The 27,106-nt window shown below is 41.3% G+C and overlaps 1 protein-coding gene across 2 annotated transcripts in view; it reads left to right on the forward strand.

Annotated features, from left to right (window-relative positions):
- CFI (complement factor I) overlaps window positions 1-27,106 on the forward strand; it is a 57,576-nt gene that overhangs the window by 21,077 nt on the left and 9,393 nt on the right. The window contains exons 3-13 of one of the 2 annotated variants that reach the window (XM_088836176.1): window positions 39-98; window positions 2,961-3,240; window positions 5,413-5,566; window positions 8,687-8,853; window positions 9,694-9,807; window positions 9,948-10,058; window positions 18,096-18,119; window positions 20,646-20,681; window positions 22,823-22,926; window positions 23,096-23,199; window positions 26,669-26,946. In XM_088836176.1, the coding sequence (XP_088692302.1) occupies window positions 39-98; window positions 2,961-3,240; window positions 5,413-5,566; window positions 8,687-8,853; window positions 9,694-9,807; window positions 9,948-10,058; window positions 18,096-18,119; window positions 20,646-20,681; window positions 22,823-22,926; window positions 23,096-23,199; window positions 26,669-26,946 (1,432 nt within the window). The remainder of the gene's footprint in view (window positions 1-38; window positions 99-2,960; window positions 3,241-5,412; window positions 5,567-8,686; window positions 8,854-9,693; window positions 9,808-9,947; window positions 10,059-18,095; window positions 18,120-20,645; window positions 20,682-22,822; window positions 22,927-23,095; window positions 23,200-26,668; window positions 26,947-27,106) is intronic. The other variant, XM_088836177.1, reaches the window with a different exon arrangement.

Here is a 27,106-nt window from a genome sequence, read left to right on the forward strand (position 1 = left end):
TGTGTTTTGATTTTCATCATTCATTCAATGCATTCCAGGCCCACCATGCCCCTGAAGCAAGTCTGAGTGAGGAGAAAGAAGCTTCCTCTGAAGTGAAGGTCAGAGTCTATATAATTACCCAGAACTGGACACTTGCTGTTATATTGTTATAGCCACGCGTTCCGGGAAACAAATTCACTCAGAAGGACAATGCAGATAGTGGAGTGCAGTTTATTACACCAGTGGGCCCAAGCTAGAGTCTCCTCTTAGCCAAGGACTCCGACCAGTTTTTGTGAAAACCTTGTATACCCTAAGTGTATGTGCCCAAACCCACCTCCCCAAATTCCCTCAAACTAGTCTGAAAAGAGGAAAAGAAAGATACAATCAAAGTTAACCCATGATTCATGTGCCTTAAGCCTAGGTAGTTGACAGTGGACAGTTATCAGTAAGCCTGTGGTCACACGCCAAGAAGCATAATCAATTTATGATTCTATTCAGTTACACAGATAATTAGGGTATTCTTTTAGGCGATGGAGAGTCGAAGTACGAGCCCTGGGGCTCTTCCATCCAGGGGGTCTGGTTTTCCAGTTGGTATGTCACTTCCATGATACTGGGCACATAGCTCCAAGTTCACAGTCCAGCCCAAGATGGAGTCCTGCTTTCAAGATGAAGCCTGTTCTGTCTGTTTCCTCCTTCAATATATGACTCTTCCTGGGACCAAGAGTCTTTAAAATTTTTGTTTTTGCTCTAAGAATGACTGAAAAGTCGATGACACTTGCCCAAGTTTTTCAGTCTAAAACTCAGGGGAAAATGACACCTCAGAAAGGGATAAATTGGGGAAAAAAAGAAAATTTTTCACCCAATTAAAATATTGCTTTTTCAGTAGAAAGGTGATTGTCCCTAAAAGGGTGACTGTCCCAGCTGTCAGGGCACTTAAATTTTATCAGTGGAAGGTACAGGAGCTAAATAATTACAAAGTTCAACTCTAAGAAGTGCTACCAAAAAAGGCACATGGAACCATGAAAAGTATTAACTAATAGATTTTATTCTAGGCCAGTGTATCAAAAATTGGTGTATTTAGTGATAAATTTGTCAAATTTCCTGGTTATTTGATAAAGTTTACTAAAAATCACATCAGATAAAATGACTTCCACAGCTTTTGCAAAGTTTTATGTGGTCTTTAAGCGACTGATTTTTGTCTTCATCACAGCTCTTCAAGATTGTTTAACTTGTTTCTGCCCCAGCTTGCTGTTACTGTAGCTGGAGGGCACTGAGCAAGAGTGGGGGTTAGGGGTGGGGTGGGTACTCTTATGGCCGGAGGCTGGGGAGACCAGATAAAAGAATGCCCATCCTTCAAAGGGATGCCTGGAGCACACAGAGAGAGAGAGAACATTGACTTTCCACACTGGCATTTGACCCAGTTGAACCATCTCCAGCCTTCACTGTACTTCTTCTGGATTCCCGCAGGTCTTTTTTTTTTTTTTTTAGCAGCAGTGATCACATGTGGGATCTTAGTTTCCCAGCCAGGGATGGAACAGGGCCCCCTGCAATGGAAGTATGGAGTCTTAACCACTGGACTGCCAGGGAATTCCCCCACAGGTCTAATTAGCCTCCTGCCTAGCTGTCTGAGCTGATCTCCAGAAAGATCTTCCTCCAATGCAAATTTGAGGAAATGCAAAGAAGTCTCCCAGGGGCTCCCTCAGGACCTGCTGCCTTATCCCCCACCACCCTCTTACTCTATCCCTCAGCCTGAAATGCACTGTTTTTACTGTCAGGGTTTCACAGTTCTGCCTGGAGAGTGTACCCACCCCACCCTGCCAGTAGACTCCTCCTGAACACTCAGAACTCAATCCAGACATCAGCTCTTCTTGGAGATGTTCCCAAGCCTCCTAGTCAGGCCAGGGACCCAGAGCACAGTCCTGATGGCATCTTTGGAAATGTCTGCCAGGAAGCTTGCGCATGTCTCCCTGGGCTCAGGTCTACCAGAGATGGGCTTGCTTGTCTCTCTTCTGGTTGGTTTACTCCTTAGGCAGGTTTTCTTAACCAGTGACCATCCCAGGTGAAGCACACACAAACCTGGAGCCCCTGAGGTGGGAATGCTCACGATGTGCGCCACCCTTCCTCGGTTTTGCTAGCACCAACCCTCTGCTAATACCTGACTTTCCTCGCTTTGCTTAAATGCTCCATGAGGCCTTTTAAAATGCACCTGGAGGGACTTCCCTGGTGCTTCAGTGGTTAAGATTCTGTGTTTCCACTACAAGTGTCAAGAATTTGATCCCTAGTTGGGAAACTAAGATCCCCCATGCCTCATGGAAAGATGTGCTCTCTCTCACTCTGGATCTCCAAGAGTGCTGAATCTTGTTAGTACGACTGTTAGATCACTTACCCTAGTTATTATGTGTATTTCTATCTTATTGTCTAGATGTCAAACCCTTGAAAGACAGAGCCAATGTCATGTTCATTTTACCAGGATTTTGCACACAGTAGGAGTTTGGCAAATGGTTTTGCATTTATTAATAGAATTATTCATCAGTTCATTCCTGAGACTATAATCAACACCAAATTTGCTACTCCTTAAGGTGACTGATGAGATACGCTGATTTCTTCAAAGGCAGAATTTTATGTTGGCTTTTGAATAATTACAGCTCCCACTGATTTCATGCCTAGTACCTGCCAGCCATTATATACATCTTATTTCTAATCCTTGCAATAACCTTGTAAGATAGAAGATAATATCCCCATTTTATAGATGAGGAAGCTCATGTTTCATGAGGGTAGGTAACTTGCTCAAGACCATTTAACTGTTAGTGCCCAAGTTGGGACTAGAAGCCAGGGTTGTTTGATTCTAAAAACCACCAGACCACAACACCCTCATCTATGCTGTGGAGTAGGTGAATGTGTTTTGTTTCTTTCCTTCAGGTATTCATCTTTAGAAAGACTTTAGCTTGTGGCTAAGTTAATGTTTATTTTGTGCTTTATAGTCCATTTCAACACCAGACACATCTCAAAAAGATTTCGTGGATAAGAAGTGCTTAACTGCAAAATACACACATCTCTCCTGCGATAAAGTCTTCTGTCAACCATGGCAGAAATGCATCTATGGAACGTGTCTTTGTAAACTTCCTTATCAATGCCCGAAGAATGGCACCAGGGTGTGTTCAACTAATGGGAAAAGCTACCCAACTTACTGTCAGCAGAAGAGTTTTGAATGTATGCGTCCTGAGGCAAAGTTTTTAAAAAGTGGATCATGCACAGGCGAAGGTAGGAAAAGCCTAGTTTATTGTATTAAGAAGAAAATTATCTACTGTATTTTCTATTAGAAAATACTTTTCCTTTGGAATGTTATAATGACAAGTCAAAATTCTTCTCTAGACCCTCAGTAGTAGTTGGGGTGATAATAAAGAAATTAGGAATCATCAGAATACAGCCAGTCACTGAATCTAGAGCATGTGACCCTGAGGCTGGTCCTTCCCACACCCAGTGCTTATGCCATTCTCCGCTGCCCAGCCCATCAGAACCATCCCTACTCTCACTTCTGCTTGGCTAAAGGGATTATTGCCAGAGCTGTTGAGTTGCTTTAGAACCCAGGGGGAAATGCTTTACATGAGATTGGTACTGAAATAGAACCTCTTTGGACCCCCAACCCCAATCATTTCTTCCAGCTTCCATCCCACCAACCCCTACCCGTCTCCCTAGCCCCAGCCTCATCAGCCCTGATCCAAGGTTTAGCTCAGGCCACTGCTGGCCAGGGACACACTGCACCCTAGCAAATGACACATCAGATCAGGGAGCTTGTCAAGACTTCATCCAGGTGCCTAATGTAGCGAGGAGGCTGGGACCCTAATACGTGAATTAGTGGAGTGATTAAGATGAAAAGACTCTTGGGCTGCCCTGGTGGCTCAGTGGTAAAGAATCAGCCTGCCAATGCAGGAGACATGGGTTCAATCCCTGGTCCAGGGAGATCCCACGTGCCTTGGAGCAACTAAGGCCCTGCACCACAACTACCAAGCCTGTGCACTAGAGCCCAGGAGCCACAAGTACTGAAGCCCATGCACCTTAGAGCCTGTGTACCATGACAAGAGGAGCCCCCACAATGAGAAGCCCATGTGGGGCAATGAAGACCCAGCACAACCAAAAATAAATAAGAAGATTAAGGGGCTCACTGTCAGTCAGATTTAGTTGCAAGCCCCTCCAAGCACCCCCTCCATTATTGACAAGCTGTGCAGCCTCTCTGAACTGCAGTTTCTGCACCTGTAAAATATAAGTAGCTAGTTCCTAACTCCTAAGACTCTTGTGAAACTTAAACAATGTACATAAAGCTCTGTGAAGAGTGCACAAGAAGTGCTCATGAAACTTGAACTATGACAGCAAGTTTCAAGCTCGTTGTCTTTGGATATGAATTATCACAGACATTTCATGAATTTACAGAAGAATGCTTGAAACGTTCTTTTTAAAGATAGCATGACGTGCACCAGAACACAGTAGCCTAAATATTTTTGTGTTGCTGAATTAAGATGCTGAGGTACTGTGGACAGGAGGAAGGAAGATCCCTGAGTCCAGCTCTCTTACCTGTTGGAGAGGAGGAAAGCAATAGTGGAGATTATTCTGTCAGTGTCAGACCTCCGTTCTCGTCAGGCATGCGGTGCCTTAAGTATGTGAGAATACGTAAACCTTTCCTACATTTTCTTTACTTGTTTGGCTTACTTTTAAGAGCACGGATTTTGGAGTCAGATCAATACAGCAAGTACAGATTCCTGGCTTCACACCTTGAGCAAGCAACTTAATCTCATGTATAAAACTGGATAAATGTAGGTTCCTCATGTGTAAAAATGGGAATAAATATCACCCTCAGTTCAGCTCAGTCGCTCAGTCATGTCCGACTCTTCGCGACCCCATGAATCACAGCACGCCAGGCCTCCCTGTCCATCACCAACTCCCGGAGTTCACTCAAACTCATGTCCATCGAGTCGGTGATGCCATTCAGCCATCTCATTCTCTGTCATCCCCGTCTCCTCCCACCCCCAATCCCTCCCAGCATCAGACTCTTTTCCAGTGAGTCAACTCGTCACATGAGGTGGCCAAAATATTGGAGTTTCAGCTTTAGCATTAGTCCTTCCAGTGAACACCCAGGATTGATCTCCTTTAGAATGGACTGGTTGGATCTCCTTGCAGTCCAAGGGACTCTCAAGAGTCTTCTCCTATTGACGTGAGGATTTTTTGATTTTTTTTTTACAACTGGATATAGCTCAGCCTCTGATACATAATAAACTCATAAAATAATTGCTTACCATTATTTGTTAACATCTTCATAGTGTTCAAAATTAATTAAAAATTATGCATTTTATCTCTTTAGAGGCTTTTAATCAAGACGAGAAAAAATGAATGCGTGACTATTGCTAATTCTTTAAAAAAAATTTTTTTTTTTAATTTTAGGGCAATTTAGTGTTTCCTTGTCAAATGGAAAACAAGATTCAGAAGGAGTTGTTGCAGTAAAACTTGCAGACCAAGATAGAAAAATGTTTGTGTGTGGAGACAGCTGGAGCATTACTCAGGCCAACGTGGCCTGCCTTGACCTTGGATTTCAACTGTGAGTGCTTGCTCACTGAATTTTCCCAGGGCTGATTTTATTCTTCCAACTATTCGTCTTTTGATTACCCTGTCTTTCCATGTCTCAACTTCCTCAAATGTAACCTCAGAATACTAACTACCTGCCTCGCAGTGTAGTCATGAGGATGAAATGTGTTTATGCCTGACCAGTACTTAGAACACTGCTGAGTGCACAGACTGTAGGTTTGCTCAGGTCTCTGGATGCAAATCCTTTGCTGATCCGTAGAGTTGCATACTCTACATTTGCATCCGTACAGTTGCATGCATAACTGTCTCTATTCATCTATGATTATGTCCATTCCTTTGTACCTAACGTTCTTTGTATACTCTTTCTTTCTCATTTTTTCTCATCAACCTTACAAAGATTTGTCCATTTGATTAATGTCTTTCGCTTTTATATTTTTAAATTTTCTCTTGTTTCTTTGTTTTCGTTAATGTTTGTTGTTATCTTTGGCTCTCTCTCTGTTTTTCCCTATTGTACTTTTTCTAATTCTGTGAGTTAAATGCTTCGCTTCAGTTCAGTCGCTCAGTCGTGACCGACTCTTTGCGACCCCATGAATCACAGCACCCCAGGCCTCCCTGTCCATCACCAACTCCCAGAGTTCACTCAAACTCATGTCCATCGAGTCGGTGATGCCATCCAGCCATCTCATTCTCTGTCGTCCCCTTCTCCTCCTGCCCCCAATCCTTCCCAGCATCAGAGTCTTTTCCAGTGAGTCAACTCGTCTCATGAGGTGGCCAAAGTATTGGAGTTTCAGCTTTAGCATCAGACCTAAGTTAAATGCTTAGCTTGTCAATTTTCAGTTTTTCTTACTTTCTAATATAAGTATTTAAGGTTCAAATTTCCCTCTAGTTAATGCTTCATCTGCATGCCTTTACAAGTGAGTATTTTATTTATTGTTCAGTTCAAAATATTTCTAATTTTCAGTATAATTCCACCTTGACTCAAACATAATTTAGACGTTTCTTTTTTTACTTTCCTAATGACTTTATTAGTTTGCCTTTGGTTAACTTTTTGTTATAAATTTCCTATTTAATTGTACTGTGGAGAGAGAATTTATCCATATAAGGACAATTGTTTGAATATTTTTGAGACTTCCTTTGTACTGAGTATATTTCAAATGCTTCATATGCAGGGTTCTACATAATAGATGTGTTAGAATAAAAATTTTTATTCCATTAGAATAAAAAAACATGTCAGTTGCTTTATTCGAATATTTTCCCATTTATTTATTTATAAGTTTTCAAGGTCTTCATCTTTTGAGTGTGTCCCTTATAAATAGCACATATCTCATTTTTGGTTTTGTTTTTAAATACAATATGATGATAACTGAAGAGTTTAGTCCATTTACATTATTGTGATTATTTACATTGTTGAATTTCCTGTCTTATTTAGGGCTTATTATTTACCTTTTTCATATCCTCTTTTTCTTCCTTTTAAAAATTCTGTTGGGTTAATAAAGCTGTCATTGTTTTCTTAATCTTCTTTTTCTTCCTCTACTTGGTTTGAAAATTATATGCATCCTATTTCTATTCCATTAATGATTATCTTCACGTTTATACCATGAGTCCTTAACTTATGAAGTTCTTGCCCTCTTCAGAAATAATACAAAGAATGTCGTTACCATATCGACTTTTCAGTATTTTGTTCCACCTTATTAGTATATATTCCTGAGGTTAATTGCTATCATTATGTAATAAGCAATTGTCAGTACTGTGGTTCGGTCAGTGGTTATTCAGATGGATTTCATGTTTGCCAGCTTCTGGGTTTGTTGTTGCTTCTTGCATCTCACTTCATTTTTCGTTCAATTTCTTCTTCCTAAATCACATCTGCTAGTAGTTCATTAGTGAGAGTCTCTTATCGTTAAATTGAGTCACGAGATAGTTCTTATTTTTGACAGTTTGTGACCTATAACCTATGATTCAACCTAACGGCAAACTCTCTCACTCTTTGATCTCCCAGTATTTCGTTCTTATCATACTTTGTATAAGCTCATGAACCGACTTCTCTGATCTAGCCGATGGGTATTTCCCTTAATTCCTTACGAACCCATTGAGGGCATTTATCTAGTACTTTCAGATAGTCATACGTTGAGAGGTTTCTCAGCTTATTCACCTGTCAGACTGCCCCAAATGACTCCCATTTGTTCTCATATTTCGACTCAGTTTGGCACAGTTCCATGACTACTATATCTTCATTATGGACCTGAACCTTTTTGTTCCCTTTAATTGCTCTCCTTTTTCCTTTCATTGTAATTTATTGGATATTTATATTGCCATCACTGCTTAATTTTTTGCTTACATTTGCCTCATGCATCTTTGCTGAACCTTTTATTTTTAACCCATTTCCCCCATTAACTTCTAGAGAAAAGCAGAGGGCAACTGAATGTTCTGGAAGCTCACTGTAACTCACCATCTCTAGGATACTGGGTCATTGAGGTAGCCTCTTAGCTACACAAATTCTGAACAAACTGAGACATCCAAGCAATGGCATATAGATGTCGAAATACCACTTAACACTGTCAAGACTGAATTGAGGCCATAGGTTAGCCAACTGTTAGAATTAAACTAACTCAACCTCCCTGATCCCAGGTAACCATGGGCCCAACCAGGTAAGACTCAGCGTGGGGCAGGGGGAGAATGGAGGAGCAGGGTTGACCTGGCCTGCTTTTTATTTCCAAGATTCCCTGATCAAATTAATCTTCTCCCTTTTCTGGAGAAAAAAGGAGTTAACCGGTGGAGAGGCCAAGGATGACACATCTCAGGTTGGAAAGAAATCAGGAATGTTTGATCAAAGAGGCATTTCCTCTTAACAAGAAACAGAGGAGGAGAAACCAATATTTTTGGTTGCTTGTCGTATTTTGAATTTTTCCAGTCAGTTTAAATTGATTGTTTTTGTATATCTTGACAAAACTCAGTGAGGGAGTTATGTTCCTTGTTACTGGGGAAGTTATGGAAGCTCAGAGGATGTAAGCGTCTTGCTTAACCTATCACCCATACATAGAAAATAAAAGGAAATTAGTCCCTCACCTTGTACAGTGGAATTATAAACACAGGCACTAATTATTCTACTTTAACATTTCATTTATTTGATTTGCAGAGGTGCTCTTGCTACTCATAGAAGAGATCCTGATCTAAATTCTGCTGAATGTCTGCATGTGCATTGTCGAGGATTAGAGACCAGTTTGGCTGAATGTACTTTCACTAAGGGAGTAATCAACAGTTTGGAGGGGCTGGCTGGCGTGGTGTGTTACACAGAGAGTGCAGGTTAGTGGAGGACTTGCCCGATATTTTCCCTTCCTTCAGTTCAAGAGATTGTTTATTTCACACCAAGTCTGTTGTAAACAAACAGATTACAGATATCCTATTGCCAGTCACACACAATGACAAAATCACATTTTGGGTTTTAGAGCCCAAAGCGGCGCTTTTCCCCTATTGTACCTTTTTCCCATTCAAATATTACTTCTATCTTGCTTCCTACCTGGGAAGTAAAGTTGTTTGATTCCCCTTTGATTCTTTGAACATGTGGATTAAAATTGATGTAGCAAACACAATTAAATATTAGAAGAAACTCAGCATCTCTTTTGAGGAGTCCAGCCAATTACATATTCCTCTAAAATGGTTAAGTGATCACATCTATGCTTGAGACAATCACTGCCACTTTTCTCCTTCATCCTGACGTTGGACTATTTTAGCTATATATATAGTGTTAAAGATCAAATCCTTTTTGGTACTAAAGAAAGAGAGCCATTAAAATTTAAATGGCACTGCTCAAGTAAGCCTGGGGTGGGGCTGGGTCAGCATGAAAGGAGTGGGTGTGTTTGCCAGTGTCAGCAAGGGCTCCAGATTCCTGGACCCCCTCCCCTAGCCTCAGAAGAAACCTCCGCAACAAATGCTGGCTTTCAGAGATTATCAAAGGACGTCCATAAGCCAGCTTTGGCATTTATTTTCCCTATTGGTACATTATGTTAATGCTGCCACTCATGCATTTTATATCACTTTTTATCTGTGCCTGACTTTATCTTCATGCCCCCATTATTCCAAACGTCATAAAATGTCATTCACAACTTCATAAATAAATTTCACACAGACGATTCTACTTTCCAGCTCCTCCAAAAAAGGACTCCTTTCAATGTGTGAATGGGAAACGCATTCCTCTGAAGAAGGCCTGTGATGGTGTCAATGATTGTGTAGACAAGAGTGATGAGCTGTGCTGTAAAGGTAGAGATGAACCCAGCCTTTAAACTCCCAAGTGCTTTCTTCTAAGAAAACAGAAGCTACTTTCCCATTGACTTAAGATCCCATCTCATTCCATTTTAAGAACGAAAAAAACCTCCCCTCTTCTATTTGTGTTTGCACAGACTGCCGAGGTGAAAGTTTTCTCTGTAAATCGGGTGTTTGTATTCCAAAGCAGTATAAGTGCAATGGAGAGCTGGACTGTATTACAGGAGAAGACGAAGTTGGTTGTGAAGGTAATTTAAAGTTTTGTAGTTATGTTTTATTATTATTATTTGATCCAGGGGCTTTAACAGACTTTGTAATTATTGCCTAGATCCAATTTGTCAATAGGGCCTGTAAAATGGCAATTTCTTTTTCTGAAGTTTTTACTGAAGTATAGTCAACTTACAATATTGTGTTAGCTTTAGGTGTGGGCTTCCCTGGTAGCTCCAGTGGTAAAGAATTGAAACTGCGATGTTTGATCCCTGGGTTGGGAAGATCTGCTGGAGAAGGGAACAGCTACTTACTCCAGTATTCTGGCCTGGAGTATTCCATGGACAGAGGAGCCTGGCAGACTATAATCTATGGGGTCGCAAAGAGTTGGACACGACTTCACTTCATAGTGATATATATCCTTATATATATATATGTTCTCTTCCAGATTCTTTTCCCTTAGAGGTTATCACGATGTATTGAACATATTTTCCTGTGCTATACAGTAGATCTTTGTTGGTTATCCATTGTGTGTTGCGGGGTGTGTGTGTGTGTGTGTGTCTGTGTTTATTAATCCCAAACTCCTAATTTATCCCTCCTCTCTTCTTTTAAAAAATGGCAATTTCTAATTCAACATTCCTTCTGCATTTAACTGGAATCTTGTAGAGAAGAACCATTTTGTTTCCATGAAATGCAGTTCGTTATTAAAAGGCACAGTGACATTTAATCCCTTCCTTTTGCTCACTAAATTTCAAAGCAGTGAGCAGGCGCTCTTGGTTTTTTAGTGCTCACTGGAAAACCTCCAAAGGTGGGGAATATTTACTAGGTCCCTAATGCACGCTGCAGTCCATGGGGTTGGAAAGAGGTGGACATGACTGAGCGACTGAACTGAGCTGAACCTAATGCATCCCACCCAGATTGACTTCATGCTCCCATTAATGCATTCCAGAGGAAAAATCTTCCTAAGTTAATATATTTATTCATCTACTCAATGGACATTTATTGAGTTCTTACTGTGTGTGCCGGATCCTATTCTAAGACGCTGGGGTTACCACTGTGAATAACATTTCAAAATACCTGTACCTTCACAGATCTTATATTCTAGTGGAGGAAGGGAAACAATAAAGAAAAATATGTAAAAAATATCTAGTAAAATAAAAAGTACTTTTTAAAAAATAAAAGCAGGAAAGGAAGATATAAAAGGGGGGTAAATTCTGGAAGTGTAGATAAGGGAACCTGGGAAGGCTCACTCACTTTTATTTTTAGGTAAAGAACTGAAGGAAATAATGATCCAGCCATGCAGAAGTCTGCGGAAGAGTGTTCCAGGCAGAGGCAACAACCAGTGTGGTTCTGCTAAGATAGGAACATTCCAGTATGTTTGAGGGACAGTCAGCAAGGAGGTTCATGTGGCAGGTGTTCCAGCTGTGCATAGTGAGAGATTAAGAGATAAGCAGGAGGGGACTTCCCTGGGGGTCCAGTGGCTAAGACTCCACGGTCCCAAAGCAAGGGTCCCAGGTTCAATTTCTGGTCAGGGAACTAGACCCCACATGCCCCAACTAAGAGTTCACATGCCACAACTAAAAGTTCCCATGTGCTGCCACTGTGACCCAGGGAAGCCAAATTAAAAAGAAAAAAAAAAAGGTAATAGGAGAGGTTGGAGAGGTGCTTGGTTGGGGTGATCAGGGCAGATCTAGGGAGGTCTGTTAAGGAATGAAATGGGGACTCTCGGCAGAGGAACAGCATGATCTGAGTTACATTTTTAAATCAGGATTACTCCGGCTGCTACGTGGGGAATAGGCTGTATGGAGTGAGGGGCACCCAGTGATGAAGCTACTGAGTAATCCAGGGAAGTTGACAGTGACGGGTAAGCCGGTAGGAATGGAAATGATGAGAAGCAGTCAGATTCTGGATATATTTTGAAACTAGAGCCAAAATGACTTGCTTATGGATTGGATGGGGTTGTGAGAACAAACGAGCAGTCAAAGATGACTCCCAGGGTTTTGGCCTGAGAACGGAAAGGATGGAGCTCCCTCCCTCAAAGACACAGAAGGCTGCTGGAGGAGTGTGTGTGGGTCCTTGCATCCACTTTACTTACATGGAGCGAATCTGGTGGTGTGCTGGTAAATGTTTAACAGTGGGCTTTGAAGAGGGAGAGGGACTCCCTAATTTGTAGCTTTTGCTAATTTCTGTGGTGTAAATTATTCCCACCATGGATGATTTCAAGCCATTGACATGATGTCGCAGAACACCAGCTGGGAAGTGACACAACAGCCTCTTGTATAGTGGTCGTGTCTGTGTCAGGACACCAACCACTGCGTTACTGTTGATGGTTTATTGCAGTGTTTTGTACTTGTCTTACCCTCCCTTTTCAACAGTACATACCTTTAAAACAGAGACTAAATGTTTTTACATTCCAAATGTTCCCGGTAAAGTGCCTTCTTTAAAGTGCATAGGAACCTGGAATGTTAGGTCCATGAATCAAAGAAAATTGGAAGTGGTCAAACAGAAGATGACAAGAGTGAACATTGACATTCTAGGAATCAGTGAACTAAGATGGACTGGAATGGGTGAATTTAACTCAGATGACCATTATATCTACTACTGTGGGCAGGAATCCCTTAGATCTAAAAAAATGGAGTAGCCATCATAGTCAACAAAAGACTGAGAAATGCAGTACTTGGATGCAATCTCAAAAACGACAGAATGATATCTGTTCATTTCCAAGGCAAACCATTCAATATCACAGTAATCCAAATCTATGCCCCGACCAGTAACACTAAAGAAGCGGAAGATGAACAATTCTATGAAGACCTACAAGACCTTTTAGAACTAACACCCAAAAAAGATGTCCTTTTCATTATAGGGGACTGGAATGCAAAAGTAGGAAGTCAAGAAACACCTGGAGTAACAGGCAAATTTGGCCTTGGAGCCCAGAATGAAGCAGGGCAAAGGCTAATAGAGTTTTGACAAGAGAACACACTGGTCATAGCAAACACCCTCTTCCAACAACACAAGAGAAGACTCTACACATGGACATCACCAGACAGTCAACACCAAAATCAGATTGATTATATTCTTTGCAGTCAAAGATGGAGAAGCTCTACACAGTCAGCAAAAACAAGACCAGGAGCTGACTGTGGCTCAGATCATGAACTCCTTATTGCCAAATTCAGACTGAAAATGAAGAAAGTGGAGAAAACCACTAGACCATTTAAGTATGACCTAAATCAAATCCCTTATGACTATACAGTGAAAGTGAGAAATAGATTTAAGGGACCAGATCTGATAGAGTGTCTGATGAACTGTGGATGAAAGGTCGTGACATTGTACAGGAGACAGGAATCAAGACCATCCCCAAGAAAAAGAAATGCAAAAAGCAAAATGGTTGTCTGAGGAGGCCTTACAAATAGCTGTGAAAAGAAGAGAAGCGAAAAGCAAAGGAGAAAGGGAAAGATATACCCATCTGAATGCAGAGTTCCAAAGAATAAGAAGGAGAGGATAAGAAAGCCTTCCTCAGTGATCAATGCAAAGAAATAGAGGAAAACAACAGAATGGGAAAGACAAGAGATCTCTTCAAGAAAATTAGAGACACCAAGGGAACATTTCATGGAAAGATGGGAACAATAAAGGACAGAAATGGTATGGACCTAACAGAAGAAGAAGATATGAAAAGAGGTAGCAAGAATGCACAAAGGAACTGTACAAAAAAGATCTTCACGACCCAGATAATCACGATGGTGTGATCACTCACCTAGAGCCAGACATCCTGGAATGTGAAGTCAAGTGACCCTTAGGAAGTATAACTACGAACAAAACTAGTGGAGGTGATGGAATACCAGTTGAGCAATTTCAAATCCCGAAAGATGACACTGTGAAAGTGCTGCACTCAATATACCAGCAAATTTGGAAAACTCAGCAGTGGCCATAGGACTGGAAAAGGTCAGTTTTCATTCCAGTCCCAAAGAAAGGCAATGCCAAAGAATGCTCAAGTTCAGTTCAGTTCAGTCACTCAGTCGTGTCTGACTCTTTGTGACCCCATGAACCTCAGCACACCAGGCCTCCCTGTCCATCACCAACTCCTGGAGTCCACCCAAACCCATGTCCATTGACTCGGTGATGTCATCCAACCATCTTATCCTCTGTCGTCCCCTTCTCCTCCTGCCCTCAATCTTTCCCAGCATCAGAGTCTTTTCCAGTGAGTCAACTCGTCCCATGAGGTGGCCAAAGTATAGTATTGGAGTTTCCAGCTTCAACATCAGTCCTTCCAATGAACACCCAGAACTGATCTCCTTTAGGATGGACTGGTTGGATCTCCTTGCAGTACAAAGGATTCTCAAGAGTCTTCTTCAACACCACAGTTCAAAAGCATCAATTCTTCGGCGCTCAGTTTTCTTCACAGTCCAACTCTCACATCCATACATGACCATAGCCTTGACTAGATGGCCCTTTGTTGGCAAGGTAATGTCTCTGCTTTTTAATATGCTATCAAGGTTGGTCATAACTTTCCTTCCAAGTAGTAAGCATCTTTTAATTTCATGGCTGCAATAACCATTTGCAGTGATTTTGGAGCCCCCAAAAATAAAGTCTGACACTGTTTCCACTGTTTCCCCGTCTATTTGCCATGAAGTGATGGGACCATGTGCCATGATCTTTGTTTTCTGAATGTTGAGCTTTAGGCCAACTTTTTCACTCTCCTCTTTCACTTTCATCAAGAGGATCTTTAGTCCCTCTTCACTTTCTGCCATAAGGTATCATCTGCATATCTGAGGTTGTTGATATTTCTCCCGGCAATCTTGATTCCAGCTTGTGTTTCCTCCAGCCCGGCATTTCTTATGATGTTCTCGGCATATAAGTTAAATAAGCAGGGTGACAATATACAGCCTTGACGTACTCCTTTTCCTATTTGGAACCAGCCTGTTGTTCCATGTACAGTTCTCAAGAGGCAGGTCAGGTGGTCTGGTATGCCCATCTCTTTCAGAATTTTCCACAGTTCATTGTGATCCACACAGTCAAAGACTTTGGCATAGTCAATAAAGCAGAAATAGATGTTTTTCTGGAACTCTCTTGCTTTTTCGATGATCCAGCGGATGTTGGCAATTTGACCTCTGGTTCCTCTGCCTTTTCTAAAACCAGCTTGAATATCTGGAATGCTCAAACTACCGCACAATTGCACTCATCTCAAACATTAGTAAAGTAATGCTTAATATTCTCCAAGCCAGGCTTCAGCAATACGTGAACTGTGAACTTCCAGATGTTCAAGTTGGTTTTAGAAAAAGTTGACTTAAAGCTCAACATTCAGAAAATTAAGATCATGGCATCCAGTCCCATCACTTCATGGCAGATAGATGGGAAAACAGTGGAAACAGTGGCTGACTTTATTTTTCTGGGCTCCAAAATCACTGCAGATGGTGATTACAGCCATGAAATTAAAAGACGCTTACTCCTTGGGAGAAAGTTATAACCAACATAGACAGCATATTAGAAAGCAGAGACATTGCTTTGCCAACAAAGGTCTGTCTACTCAGAGCTATGGTTTTTCCAGTAGTCATGTATGGATGTGAGAGTTGGACTGTGAAGAAAGCTGAGCACCAAAGAATTGATGCTTTTGAACTGTGTGTTGGAGAAGACTCTTGAAAGTCCCTTGGACTGCAAGGAAATCCAACCAGTCCATCCTAAAGGAGATCAGTCCTGGGTGTTCATTGGAAGGACTGATGTTGAAGCTGAAACTCCAATACTTTGGCCACCTGATGTAAAGAGCTGACTTACTGGAAAAGACCCTGATGCTGGGAAAGATTGAGGGCGGGAGGTGAAGGGGACGACAAAGGATGAGATGGTTGGATGGCATCACCAACTCAATGGACATTAATTTGGGTAGACTCCGGGAGTTGGTGATGGACAGGGAGGCCTGGTGTGCTGCAGTTCATGGGGTCACAAAGATTCGGACACAACTGAGCGACTGTACTGAACTGAACTGAAAGTGCCTTCTACATAAGCACTAAATAAATCCCAAAGATATGTATGGATAAGTTAATTGATAAGTATAATTACTTGATATGGCAAGTATTAATATTTGACTTTAATGAAATTTTGCTCAATTTTTCATTGATATCAGTTCCTAAGTTTTTAGAATTTCAAATCATGTCATTTCTTTTCAAGGTTATAAAGCAATTGAGGAATATACTTTTATGTTGGTTAAATGTAGTTAAGTCCTTATTGAAGAAAGGAAAGAAAGAAATTTCAAAGTATTTTTCAGGGAGGAAGACATTACCCACCCTCAGTTTTATTGAGATATATTTGACATACAACAATGTAAGTTTAAGGTGAGCTTGATACATATATTGCAAAATTATTACCACAGTAAGTTTAGTGAATATCCACCACGTAATGTAGCTACAGTTTTTCCCCTGGTGATGAGAACTTTCAGGATTTACTCTCTAAGCGCCTTTTAAATATATCATAGTAATTATGGTCACCATTCTTTGCAGTCCACCCCCAGTGCTTATTTATCTTTTTTTTTAATTATTTATTTTTTTATTTTAATTCTGGCTGTACTGGGCCTTTGTTGCTGTGCACAGGCTCTCTCTAGTTGCAGCGAGCGAGGACTGCTCTTCCCTGCAGTACGCGGCTTCTCATTGCGGGGGCTTCTCTTGTTGCAGAGCACGGGCTTTCGGGTGCATAGGCTTCCGTAGTTGCGGTTCCCCTGCTCCAGAGCACAGGCTCTGCCATTGGGGCTCATGGGCTTAGCTGCTCCTCGGCATGTGGGATCTTCCTGGACCAGGGATCACACCTGCATCCCCTGCATTGGCAGGCGGGTTCCCGTCCACTGTAGCACCAGAGAAGTCCTTTATTTATCTGAAAGCTGCAAGTTTGTCCCTTTCCATGCCTCCTTTACCCAGTTGCTCCCCACCTTCATCCAATTCCCCACTCCCCAACCCCTGCCTCTGGTAGCCACAAATCCGATCCCTTCGTCTATGGATTTCAATTTTTCAGCTGCCATATACAAGTGAAGCCATGTAGTATTTGTCTCTCTCTGAAGCATGACACTTTGATTTCAGTGTTTCAGTATTATAATATTTGGGTTTTCTTATCTATTTTCTCCTCTTCTTTCCCCTCTTCCTCCCTCTCCTCCTCCTCAGAATTTGTTAGTTTATGATAAAGAAAAAAAAAGCCTACTGCAAGGGAGTAACCGCAACCTAAAGCTTATCTTTAGTATTAATTTCTTGAATCCATATCAATAATACATTTAGTCAACTGTTGCTACTTCAGTTTATCCACCTTTAGAGTGACCTCTGCTTTGCATTTCAATAATGATCTTAATTTTTCCCTCTCTAAGAAAGAGCAAGTGAGAGCAGAGGTGTGAAATAAATATATTAATATATTTGTTAATTTCTCCTTTCAGTGAATAGATCAGAATCACTAAGCCAAGGGAGGTTTGGAATATATCTTAATTTCATTTATCCTTTATAAACTTTTTCTTAACATGAGTTAGAAAAGAGTAAATAAATTTTTTGTCTAACTATATAATAAATCTACTGTTAGGTTTGTATTCAAATACATCTAACATATGAATCTCTTTTAAACTCAAGTGAAAATTATTTCCTTGCTGCAGTAAAGTTGGTGTGTGTTTAAATGTAAGAGGAAACATTTGTTAGGCACTATTAAAAATCAAAGTATTTGCTACAAAAAGTGGCATACTGTGGGCCCCTTTTATCTTTTTATAAATGTTAAGTTGTTATACTGTACTGAAAATTGATGATTCAGTTCAGTTCAGTTCAGTCGCTCAGTCATGTCCGACTCTCCGTGACCCCATGAATCACAGCACGCCAGGCCTCCCTATCCATCACCAACTCCCTGAGTTCACTCAAACTCATGTCCACAGAGTCGGTGATACCATCCAGCCATCTCACTCTCGGTTGTCCCCTTCTCCTCCCGCCCCCAACCTTTCCCAGCATCAGAGTCTTTTCCAGTGAGTCAACTCGTCGCATGAGGTGGCCAAAGTATTGCAGTTTCAGCAATGTACATTTAATTCAAGTGAAAATGATCTCTTTCCTATAGTGAGTTTTTTCTTTTGTTTTTAGGAACTGGACATCCTGAAATTAAAGGTAAATATACTTTTATCATATAAAATTTATATTATAGAATTGAAAAGAAGAATAAGGGGTCCTAGCTTGAAATGGTATGTATTTTTTTTTCAAATAAAAATGATGCTTTGCTGTGGTAAATTTTTGGGTTTTTTTTTTTCATGCCCTTTACTTGTAGCTCAAAGTAAAAATATTTATTAAAGTCTTGGGATGTTGCAGAATCGAAACAAAACACAAGCACTGCTTTTATGTTATACTGTTATATTTGAAGGTAACCATTAACTGAGGATGATATATATGACCAGTTTCACCGTTTGCTTAGACACAGAGGCCTTGTCCCGCAGTGGGGCAAACTTTCCTTCTCACACCCCCTGCGCACAGCCTGCCAAGCGCCTGCTCGGCACATTGCACCTCTGCCAGATATCCTTCTCTTCCTTGCCTTTCTCCTTAAAACCAAGGCAACTGCTGAAGAAGCTGTCACCAGAGCAAAGAACATCCTTTCACCTTAGGTATTTTCTTATTTACTTTTGTAACAGACATCCCCCAATCTTCCAGTTATTCATCTAAAATGACTGTCAGAAGTTTTTGGTCCTCCTCAGGGTTTCTCAGGATTCCTGAGTGACTTTTATATACTCAAGGTCACCGCTGTTCGAAATGGCTAATTTCAACAGTTTCTTTGCATTCCCTCCCTCTTGTCGTTTTGCCCTCCAAGGCTGCTGCTGTCCCTTTTGTTTCATTTTGGTATCTGCTGGTTCGTTTCCTCTTCTTAATTCCTTCCCCCTTCCCTCCCTCTTGCCCTTCCTTCCTTTCCGGTTTCAGACTTCAGGTGCAAAGTGATGAGTTAGTGACCCTCCTCAGCTCAGTGACATCTCTGGTCCAGGCGAGGCCCCTCTCTTGCTTCATTGATTCTCCATCGCTCCTGTACCTTAGACTCGCCCATTCCCCATAGCAACCACTGTAATGAGATCTAACGTGTGTCTTCTTGTTCACATACATCCTTATCCAGTGTCAGCTGTTACCTTGTGAGGGTACGTTTGTAATTCACACAGTATGGTGTTGTGTACCGTCTTTTCACAAAGCATTGCATTTTTAAGAGCTGTCCATGTTGTGATGTTTCTGTCTGATCTGTTCTAACTGCCACACAATAAAACACTACATGGTGTTCATCTTTCACGAGTTACTCTCTACCTGCTCAGTACTGGACTCTCAGCCCACACTCCCACACTCACGTGCGACGATGAATATCCTCTCCTTAAGAATGTGTGGGAGATTTCTCTGAGGCATCGAGCTGGGCCAGAAATTGGTAGAGTCATTTGACAAACTAGTGCCTGCCCGTTCTGTGGCAAAGCTGCTCACCTCCACCAATACCCCCCGAAGGGCTCACCTCCACTCCACTAACATTTAGTACTTTCCAGCTTTCTAATTTTGCTGGTCTCATACTCTCAAGTGATAGGGCATTGTTTATTCATTTGAACTTTTGTCATAGCCAATGATTCTGGGTTTCTTTTCACATGCACACTAGCCTTTTGAGTTTCCTCTTCCTTTTCATCTATCTTTATGCCAATTCCTGTCTTTTGCCTCATTTCATATTGGGGCCGCAGTCTTCTTTCTTCTAGTATTCTAGATATTAATCCATTTTCCATTTTAGACAGGCAAATACCTTCTTCCATTCTGTCACCCACCTATTAACTTTGGCCATAGTGAGCTTTGTTGAATAGAAGTCTTTAATCTTTAAATTTTTAAATCTTTATTTAATCGAAGTCATTGATTGTTTTTCTTATCATCTGTGCTTTGGAGCTTTCTGCTCGTCTTGTAATATCCAGTATATCTCAGCTACACTGGACTTTCCCCATCGCCCTTTTTTGAGCATTTAATATGAAGTCTTCTCTTTGGTTTATGTTACTGCTTTTGTGAAAGCTCTGAGCAGAAAACCTAGGTGTGTAGTGTAATGGATACATGTAAATCTCTCCCCTCCCCAAAATTTGGGAAATGCAGTAATAATCCACAGGATTGCTGCAGCAAAGTAACATCGCCTCTCTGGGCTGCAACCTCATCTAAGACAGAGCAACCTATTGTGGGAATTCACCTTTGGATACTCAGGTCAAAGACATCATGATTCTGTTCACAACTGAAATGTTTTAGGACAGCAGAGTGAAGATGGAATCATCCTGTATAACTTCAAGCCTAAGTCTAAGAAAGAAAAAGAAGAGCAAATCTGTTCTTGTTTTTGTTTAACTTCTGCACCCCAGATGACTAATAATAACCCTGCTGGATACTGAAACTGATGAATTATTGCATGACCCCTGTTAAGAGATACCTTATTATATACAAAATGTGAAGACCCTTTTTAATGTCAGCTCAGGACTCTTTCGGTCAGTGTCTTGAGCCTTCATAATTACCTACTTACAGAAGGGAAATAAGATGATTTTGTATTGTCCTTTTCAAAGGTGGGACAAAGTTTAGACAGAAAATTATTATCAAAGTTTAAATGATTTAGATGATTTAATTTTTACTAACTTAAACATTAGAACTTTTGTTTGATTATAGAAGAAGCAGAAATGTTGACTGCTGATATGGATGCAGGTAAGTTAACATTATTCTTTTTTACTAGTGCTTCACTGGTCAAGTTTGCATTTTAATGTCATGCGTGTGTATGTGAGTATATATGTATATATGCAATATAATGGAGAAGGCAAAGGCAAGCCACTCCAGTACTCTTGCCTAGAAAATCCCATGGACGGAGGAGCCTGGTAGGCTGCAGTCCATGGGGTCGCTACAAGTCAGACATGACTGAGCGACTTCCCTTTCACTTTTCACTTTCACACATCGGAGAAGGAAATGGCAACCCACTCCAGTGTTCTTGCCTGGAGAATCCCAGGGACGGGGGAGCCTGGTGGGCTGCCGTCTATGGGGTCACACAGAGTTGGACACGACTGAAGTGACTTAGCAGCAGCAGCAGTAGCAGCAGCATGCAATATAATTCAAGTACTAATTTCCTTTGATTTCAATTTAAATAGAAAAAATCATTACTACTTTTCTTATCATTTTTAAGAAAAACAAGCTTAAATACTTCTTGAGAACTACTTTTAAAATGGGTTAATATATATGGCTTATTTTGAAATGAAAAAAGTAGTCTAGTTCTACATACAGTTTTTCTATTTGCTATGAGCTTTGTCAGGTCAGTTTTGTCAAAGCCAACCAGATTTCATGTGTGACCCAGGACATACATTTTTTACGTACAAAAATAATAGATTTTTTGCCATATTTTAAATCATGATAACAGGCAATCTGTGAAGATCTGTTTTTTGGCCAACTCTACACTGAGAGCCAAATTTAAACAAAGTATTAAGTTCCTGGGGAGACAGTAACTGATAGGAATTTTTGAGTCAAACTGACATATTAAGTCCCAACTTAGTTATTTGTTAGCTGTGTGACCTTAGGTTAGTAACAAGCTCAAACACAAATTGGGAGTGAAATATCTCCCTATTTTAGGAGGATTGAAAACTGAAGCTCATGTAAGACTCCCTTCTGATTGCCAGGCCCCAGAGTTCATCAGCAATTTTTTAAAAATCAGGCAATGAGTAGAAGATTTAGATTTCAAAGCTGCAGATATCAGTCAGAGGGATTTCCAACTAACACCCTTTATTTTCTGCTCAGGGTAATAAATTAATTTTCAGGTTCAATCCAAGCTGATTTGACAGTCCTCAATAGATGGGGGTCTCTCTTCTTAAAAGTACAAGCAGAAATTTAAAATTGATCACCACACTCTCCCCCTAACCCAGTTCTTAGGCTGGATGGGACCCCACCTCCCCCAGGAATCTTTTATCCACATTAGTTCACAACTTCTCTCCCTTGACAACCTTCCTCTTTCTTACGTGCTCAGAGTAACTGACAGTGATATTAATTTTCCTTTCTAATTTGGGACTAAGAAGCAAGTTTGCAAAAATTTTCATGGCATGATAAAACAGAGCAAGATAATGAGATACTTTTACTTTTTTCCTTTTTCATGAATTCCCTTGCAAATTCACATCTTAAGCCTGACTCTAGCACGCCTCCCAGTGACGAGTGTGCTATGTCTGAGTGCTCATGGAGGAAGCAAACACCATCCATCACACGTTAAGTACTAAAAGCACAGCCCCTCCCAGCCTACTGACCCTGGATTGTCCAGGGGCTCCTGGCATGTTACCTCTCAGTGTGAATATGATGATTAAGTGATACAAACTATATACAAAGTATTTAGTATGGGATCTGACACATAGAAAGAACTCAACATTAACATCATTAATGTTAATATTACTGAAGAGTCCGGCATAAACCGCCTCTAGAAAGTAAGAACTAGGAAAGTGAGACTGTGGAGTTCTGCTTGTGAACCTCATCCAGAGGTGTCACCCCATTTGAACTGTCACAGTAGTAATGTTGGGCGTGCGGCTTCTCTCATCTGCCAGAGGCTGGTCAGTGTGTAACCCCTCAGGCAACCTCTTTCTGCCAGGAGTCCACCTTCAGGTAGAACTTCAGACAATCAAGCCAATTTTAAGCTTAATTTTTAATGTTAAGCCAGAATTTTTAAGCAAGGTGAATAGCATCCAAAATAACTTACGAATGAATCTGGCCTTCTTCATATTATTTGTGACTCTGCTGTTTTTGTGGCATAGATAATCAAGAAGTTTGCCCAGAAGGTAATGGTTTCAAAAATCATAATGATACAATCTCTTCTTTTCTTAAAGAAAGAAGATTTACAAAGTCACTTTTGCCTAAAGTATCCTGTGGGGTTAAAAACAACATGCATATTAGAAGGAAGCGAGTCGTAGGAGGCAAGCCAGCAAAAATGGTAAACCCGCACAAAATGCTATAATGTAATTTCCCAGGAGCCGCCCAAGTTTGGGGGGGAAAAAGTGAGGGGGAGGGATGGTAATTTTTAGAGACTGAGAACCGTGCCATGGAAATCTTCAAGCCACCTGTCTGGCAGGATGGCAGTGACCACATGAATGTCTTTACAGGGAGACTTCCCATGGCAGGTGGCAATCAAGGATGGTGATAAAATCCACTGTGGAGGAATTTACATCGGTGGCTGTTGGATTCTCACTGCTGCACATTGTGTCAGGTAAAAAAACAAACAAACAAAAAACCCTCTTCAGTAGACTCCTGATTTCTGAAACAATGAAATTAGGTAATAGAGGTTGTGATAAAGTAAAATGATAAATAAAAACCTATGTAAGAAAAATCACTAAGTTCCACTCTGTTGTCTGCTAAACACCCTCTCTGATGTTCACGGTCAGGAGTCCAGAGGCCAGTTCCTCAGAACTCACCGTGTTCCCCACAGACCAAGATGTTGACCTCAGCTGGCAAGGGCAGATCGAACCTGTAGGTACCGAGTCGTTTCACTTGGCTCATTTCCATGGGTCAAGGTCAGCCTGAAGGACAGAGTTCAGAATTCTGGCTTCAGTTCTGACCTTTAGAATGAATGAAACACCGTTTATGGAGTACCTCTTACAGACCAGATACTACGCCCAGAGCTTTCACAGATGTTATTTTTAACACTCTTAACACTCTCGAGAGGCAAATATTATTCCTCCCATTTTCTAGATAGGCCGACTGAAACTAGAAGTTGCATAACTTGGCCAAAACAACACTACAAGTCTGTAGCAATGCTTGCGTGTGTGCTAAGTGTCAGTGCTGTCCAACTCTTTTCAAAGCTGTAACTGTAGCTACCTGACTATAGCCCGCCAGGCTCCTCTGACCAAGGGGTTCTCCAGGCAAGAATACTGGAGTGGGTTACCATTTCCTACTCTATGGGATCTTCCCGGCTCAGGGATCGAACCCGCGGGTCTTGTGTCTCCTGCGTTGGCAGGCAGGTTCTTCTCGACAGCACCACCCAGGAAGCCCAGTCTGTAGCAGAGTCTGGGTAAAACCAAGGTCAGCATATGTGACAGTCACTTAGATGAAAGCCTGTTTAGAAAATCTGCAGGTGACCCAAACTTTAGAGGGACAGGAAATCTGTTGAATGACACCCTTAAAAATCCTCATGGATTGGAGCAAAGCACCAAATCTTGTTTCTTCCTTCTGAACAACCCTTTTCTCTTGGCTTCTGTAACACAACACTCTTCTGGTTTTCTACCTACCTCTCTGGCCACACCTTCTCTGCCTGCTTTGCAGCTTCCTCCTCCAGTGACTGAGCATTATGGCTCAAGTGAAATACTGAAGTTCCTCGATGTGTATCCTGGCTTCCTCTTCTCTCCTTACTTCTTCTTTCTAAAGTTATCTGCACTTTAAAATACCGCCGTATGCTGACACAGTGATATTTCCAGCCTAGACTTCTCCAACCCTGACCCTACAGTACACTCTCTTGGCTATATCAGAAGTATTAGGACATCAAATTCAAAAGGTCTAAGACTCCGAGACTTCCCTAGTGATCCAGTGGTTAAGACTCCGTACTTCCAATGCAGGGGGACACCAGCTTGATCCCTGGTTGGGGAACTAAGATCCCACCTGCCCCACACTGTGGCCAAGAAATTGAATATAAACAATAATAAGACTGAACTCATGGTTCGCCCCTTCCCTCAAATATTGTCCTGACCTAGTGTTCCCTATCTCAGCAGATGGCAGCACCATTCATCTAGCTATACAAGGCAGAAATCTAGAAATGATCGCATTTCATTCCCTCAACCGTACCACACAGCTCAGCTATATATCGTCAACTCCAGATGTCACTTTAAAATTTTTTTAAATTTTTTAATTGGAGAATAATTGCTTTACAATGTTGTGTTGGTTTCTGCCGTACATCAACACGAGTCAGCCATGGGTACACATATGTCCCCTACTCCTGAGCTTCCCTCCCACCCCATCCCATCCTTCTAGGCTGTCACAGAGCACCAGGATGAGTTCCCTGCGCTGTATTGCAACTTCCCACTGGCTCTCTGTTTTACACATGCTAGTGTATATATTTCAATGCTACTCTTTCAATTCGTCCCACCCTCTCCTTCCCTCATTGTGTCTGTAAGTCTGTTCTCTATGTCTGAGTCTCTATTCCTGCCCTGCAAATAAGTTCATCGGTACCAGTTTTCTAGATTCCATATATATGTGTTCATATACAATATTTGTTTTCTCTTTCTGACTTACTTCACTCTGTATAACAGGCTTTGTGTTCGTCCACCTCGCTAGAACTGACTCAAATGTGTTTCTTTTTTGGCTGAGTAGTATTCCATTGTATATGTACTACGATTTCTTCCAGATGGCATTTTTAATTGCCAGTTATTTAATTCCCTAAGTTTCTTTTTATCTCCACTATCACCATGCTCCCACCTCTCTCCTGGATTATACCGTCTGTTTTCTAATTGGCTTACCCACATTTACTCGGCGCGTTAAATATTTATTAAGTAAATTGAATGGATGAACAGTTAACCTTTGAACAATATTCAGGACCTCTGATCCTGAAATATAACCAAAACTAATATGAAGTACAGCATTCTTAAAACACTGAGTATAAATGAAAACATCCTAAACACCTCATTAGCTCCTAGGACACCACTGTTTAACGGTAAGGTGTTTCCCTGAGAAAGTGATGTGAGTTGTACTGTGCTTAGTTGTTCAGTCATGTCTGACTCTTTGAGACCCCATGGACTGTGGCCCACCAGTCTCCTCTGTCCATAGAGATTCTCCTGGCAAGAATACTAGAGTGGCCATGCCCTCCTCCAGGGACTTTTCCCAACCCAGGGATCAAGCCCTGGTCTCCCGTATTGCAGGTGGATTCTTTACTGTCTGAGCCACCAGGGAAGCCCAAGAATTCTGGAGTGCATAGCCTATCCATTCTCCAGGCAAACTTCCCGACAGGAATCGAACCAGGGTCTCCTGCATTGCAGGCAGATTCTTTACCAGCTGAGCTACCTGGGAAGCCTGAGGAAGTGATAGGAGATGCCAAATTTGCTGGAAACCACAAGGTGAAAATTGGTAAGAAAATGGAGTGAGGTGTAAGGACAGGCAATATTTAACCCGTTCACCATTTCAACCAAATTTTAAAACAGCTGCTGTGTTCCAGATACAATCCTCAACACAGGTTTCTGTCTGTAGATGAATAAGACCCAGTAAAGGTTCTTGAGCAAATAAATACAATGCAAAGTTAGGAAGAAGTCAGTTTTAAAGATTACAATGGTGATTCCCAGGTCTTCACCCTGGGAGCCTCTGGGATCCTGTGCTCTGACTCCCTGCTTCCTCAAGCACACTCCTGGCTAGATGCTCTCTGGTTCCCACTTAAATACCCTCAATTCCCATGCTCTTACTTCAGAGGCAGCCAGCTCATTCTACTGTTGGCATCTCTGGTAAGTAGTGAGACCTTTATGTCCCTAATATTTAGCAGGTAGATGAACTATTCCTTTCTACATTTGTCCACTGACTTTAATTCTGTCCTAAGAAAAATTTCATTGCAATGCTTCATGGCAGCAAGGATTAAAAAAATCTGGGAAAATGAAAAAGCTCCTTAAAAGGGGAGAATTTAAAGATGAAGCATCAGAAGTCCAGTTTGTACTTGCTTCTCCACCCCCACTCAGTATATTTTCTGCCTTTCCTATCTGTTACAGAGTCAGCAGAATTCATCATTACCGCTTATGGACATCATTTACAGACTGGATAAATCCTGGCTCTCAGATAGTTGTTCAATCAGTGAATCAAATTATTATCCATGAAAAGTACAATGGAACTACCTACCAAAATGACATAGCTTTGATTGAAATGAAAAAACGCCCAAACCAAAAAGAATGTGTATTGAGTAAATCCGTCCCTGCCTGTGTCCCCTGGTCTCCATACCTATTTCAGCCTAATGATAAGTGCATCATTTCTGGCTGGGGTCGAGAAAAAGGTATGTTTTACAGTTTCTTCATCAGAATGCTGGGGTTGAAAAATGAATAGGAAGAGAAATGCATAGGAGCTAATCTCCCAGTGTTCAAAGAGAAACAGTGCATCAAATCCAGAAAAGTGTGTGTCCAGCCAGGGCCACCTCACGGGCAGAGGACCTGTGT

Source organism: Moschus berezovskii, chromosome 5 (genome assembly GCF_049115385.1).
Source record: "Moschus berezovskii isolate FMDL1 chromosome 5, NW_MosBer_1.0, whole genome shotgun sequence".
Classification (NCBI taxonomy): domain Eukaryota; kingdom Metazoa; phylum Chordata; class Mammalia; order Artiodactyla; family Moschidae; genus Moschus; species Moschus berezovskii.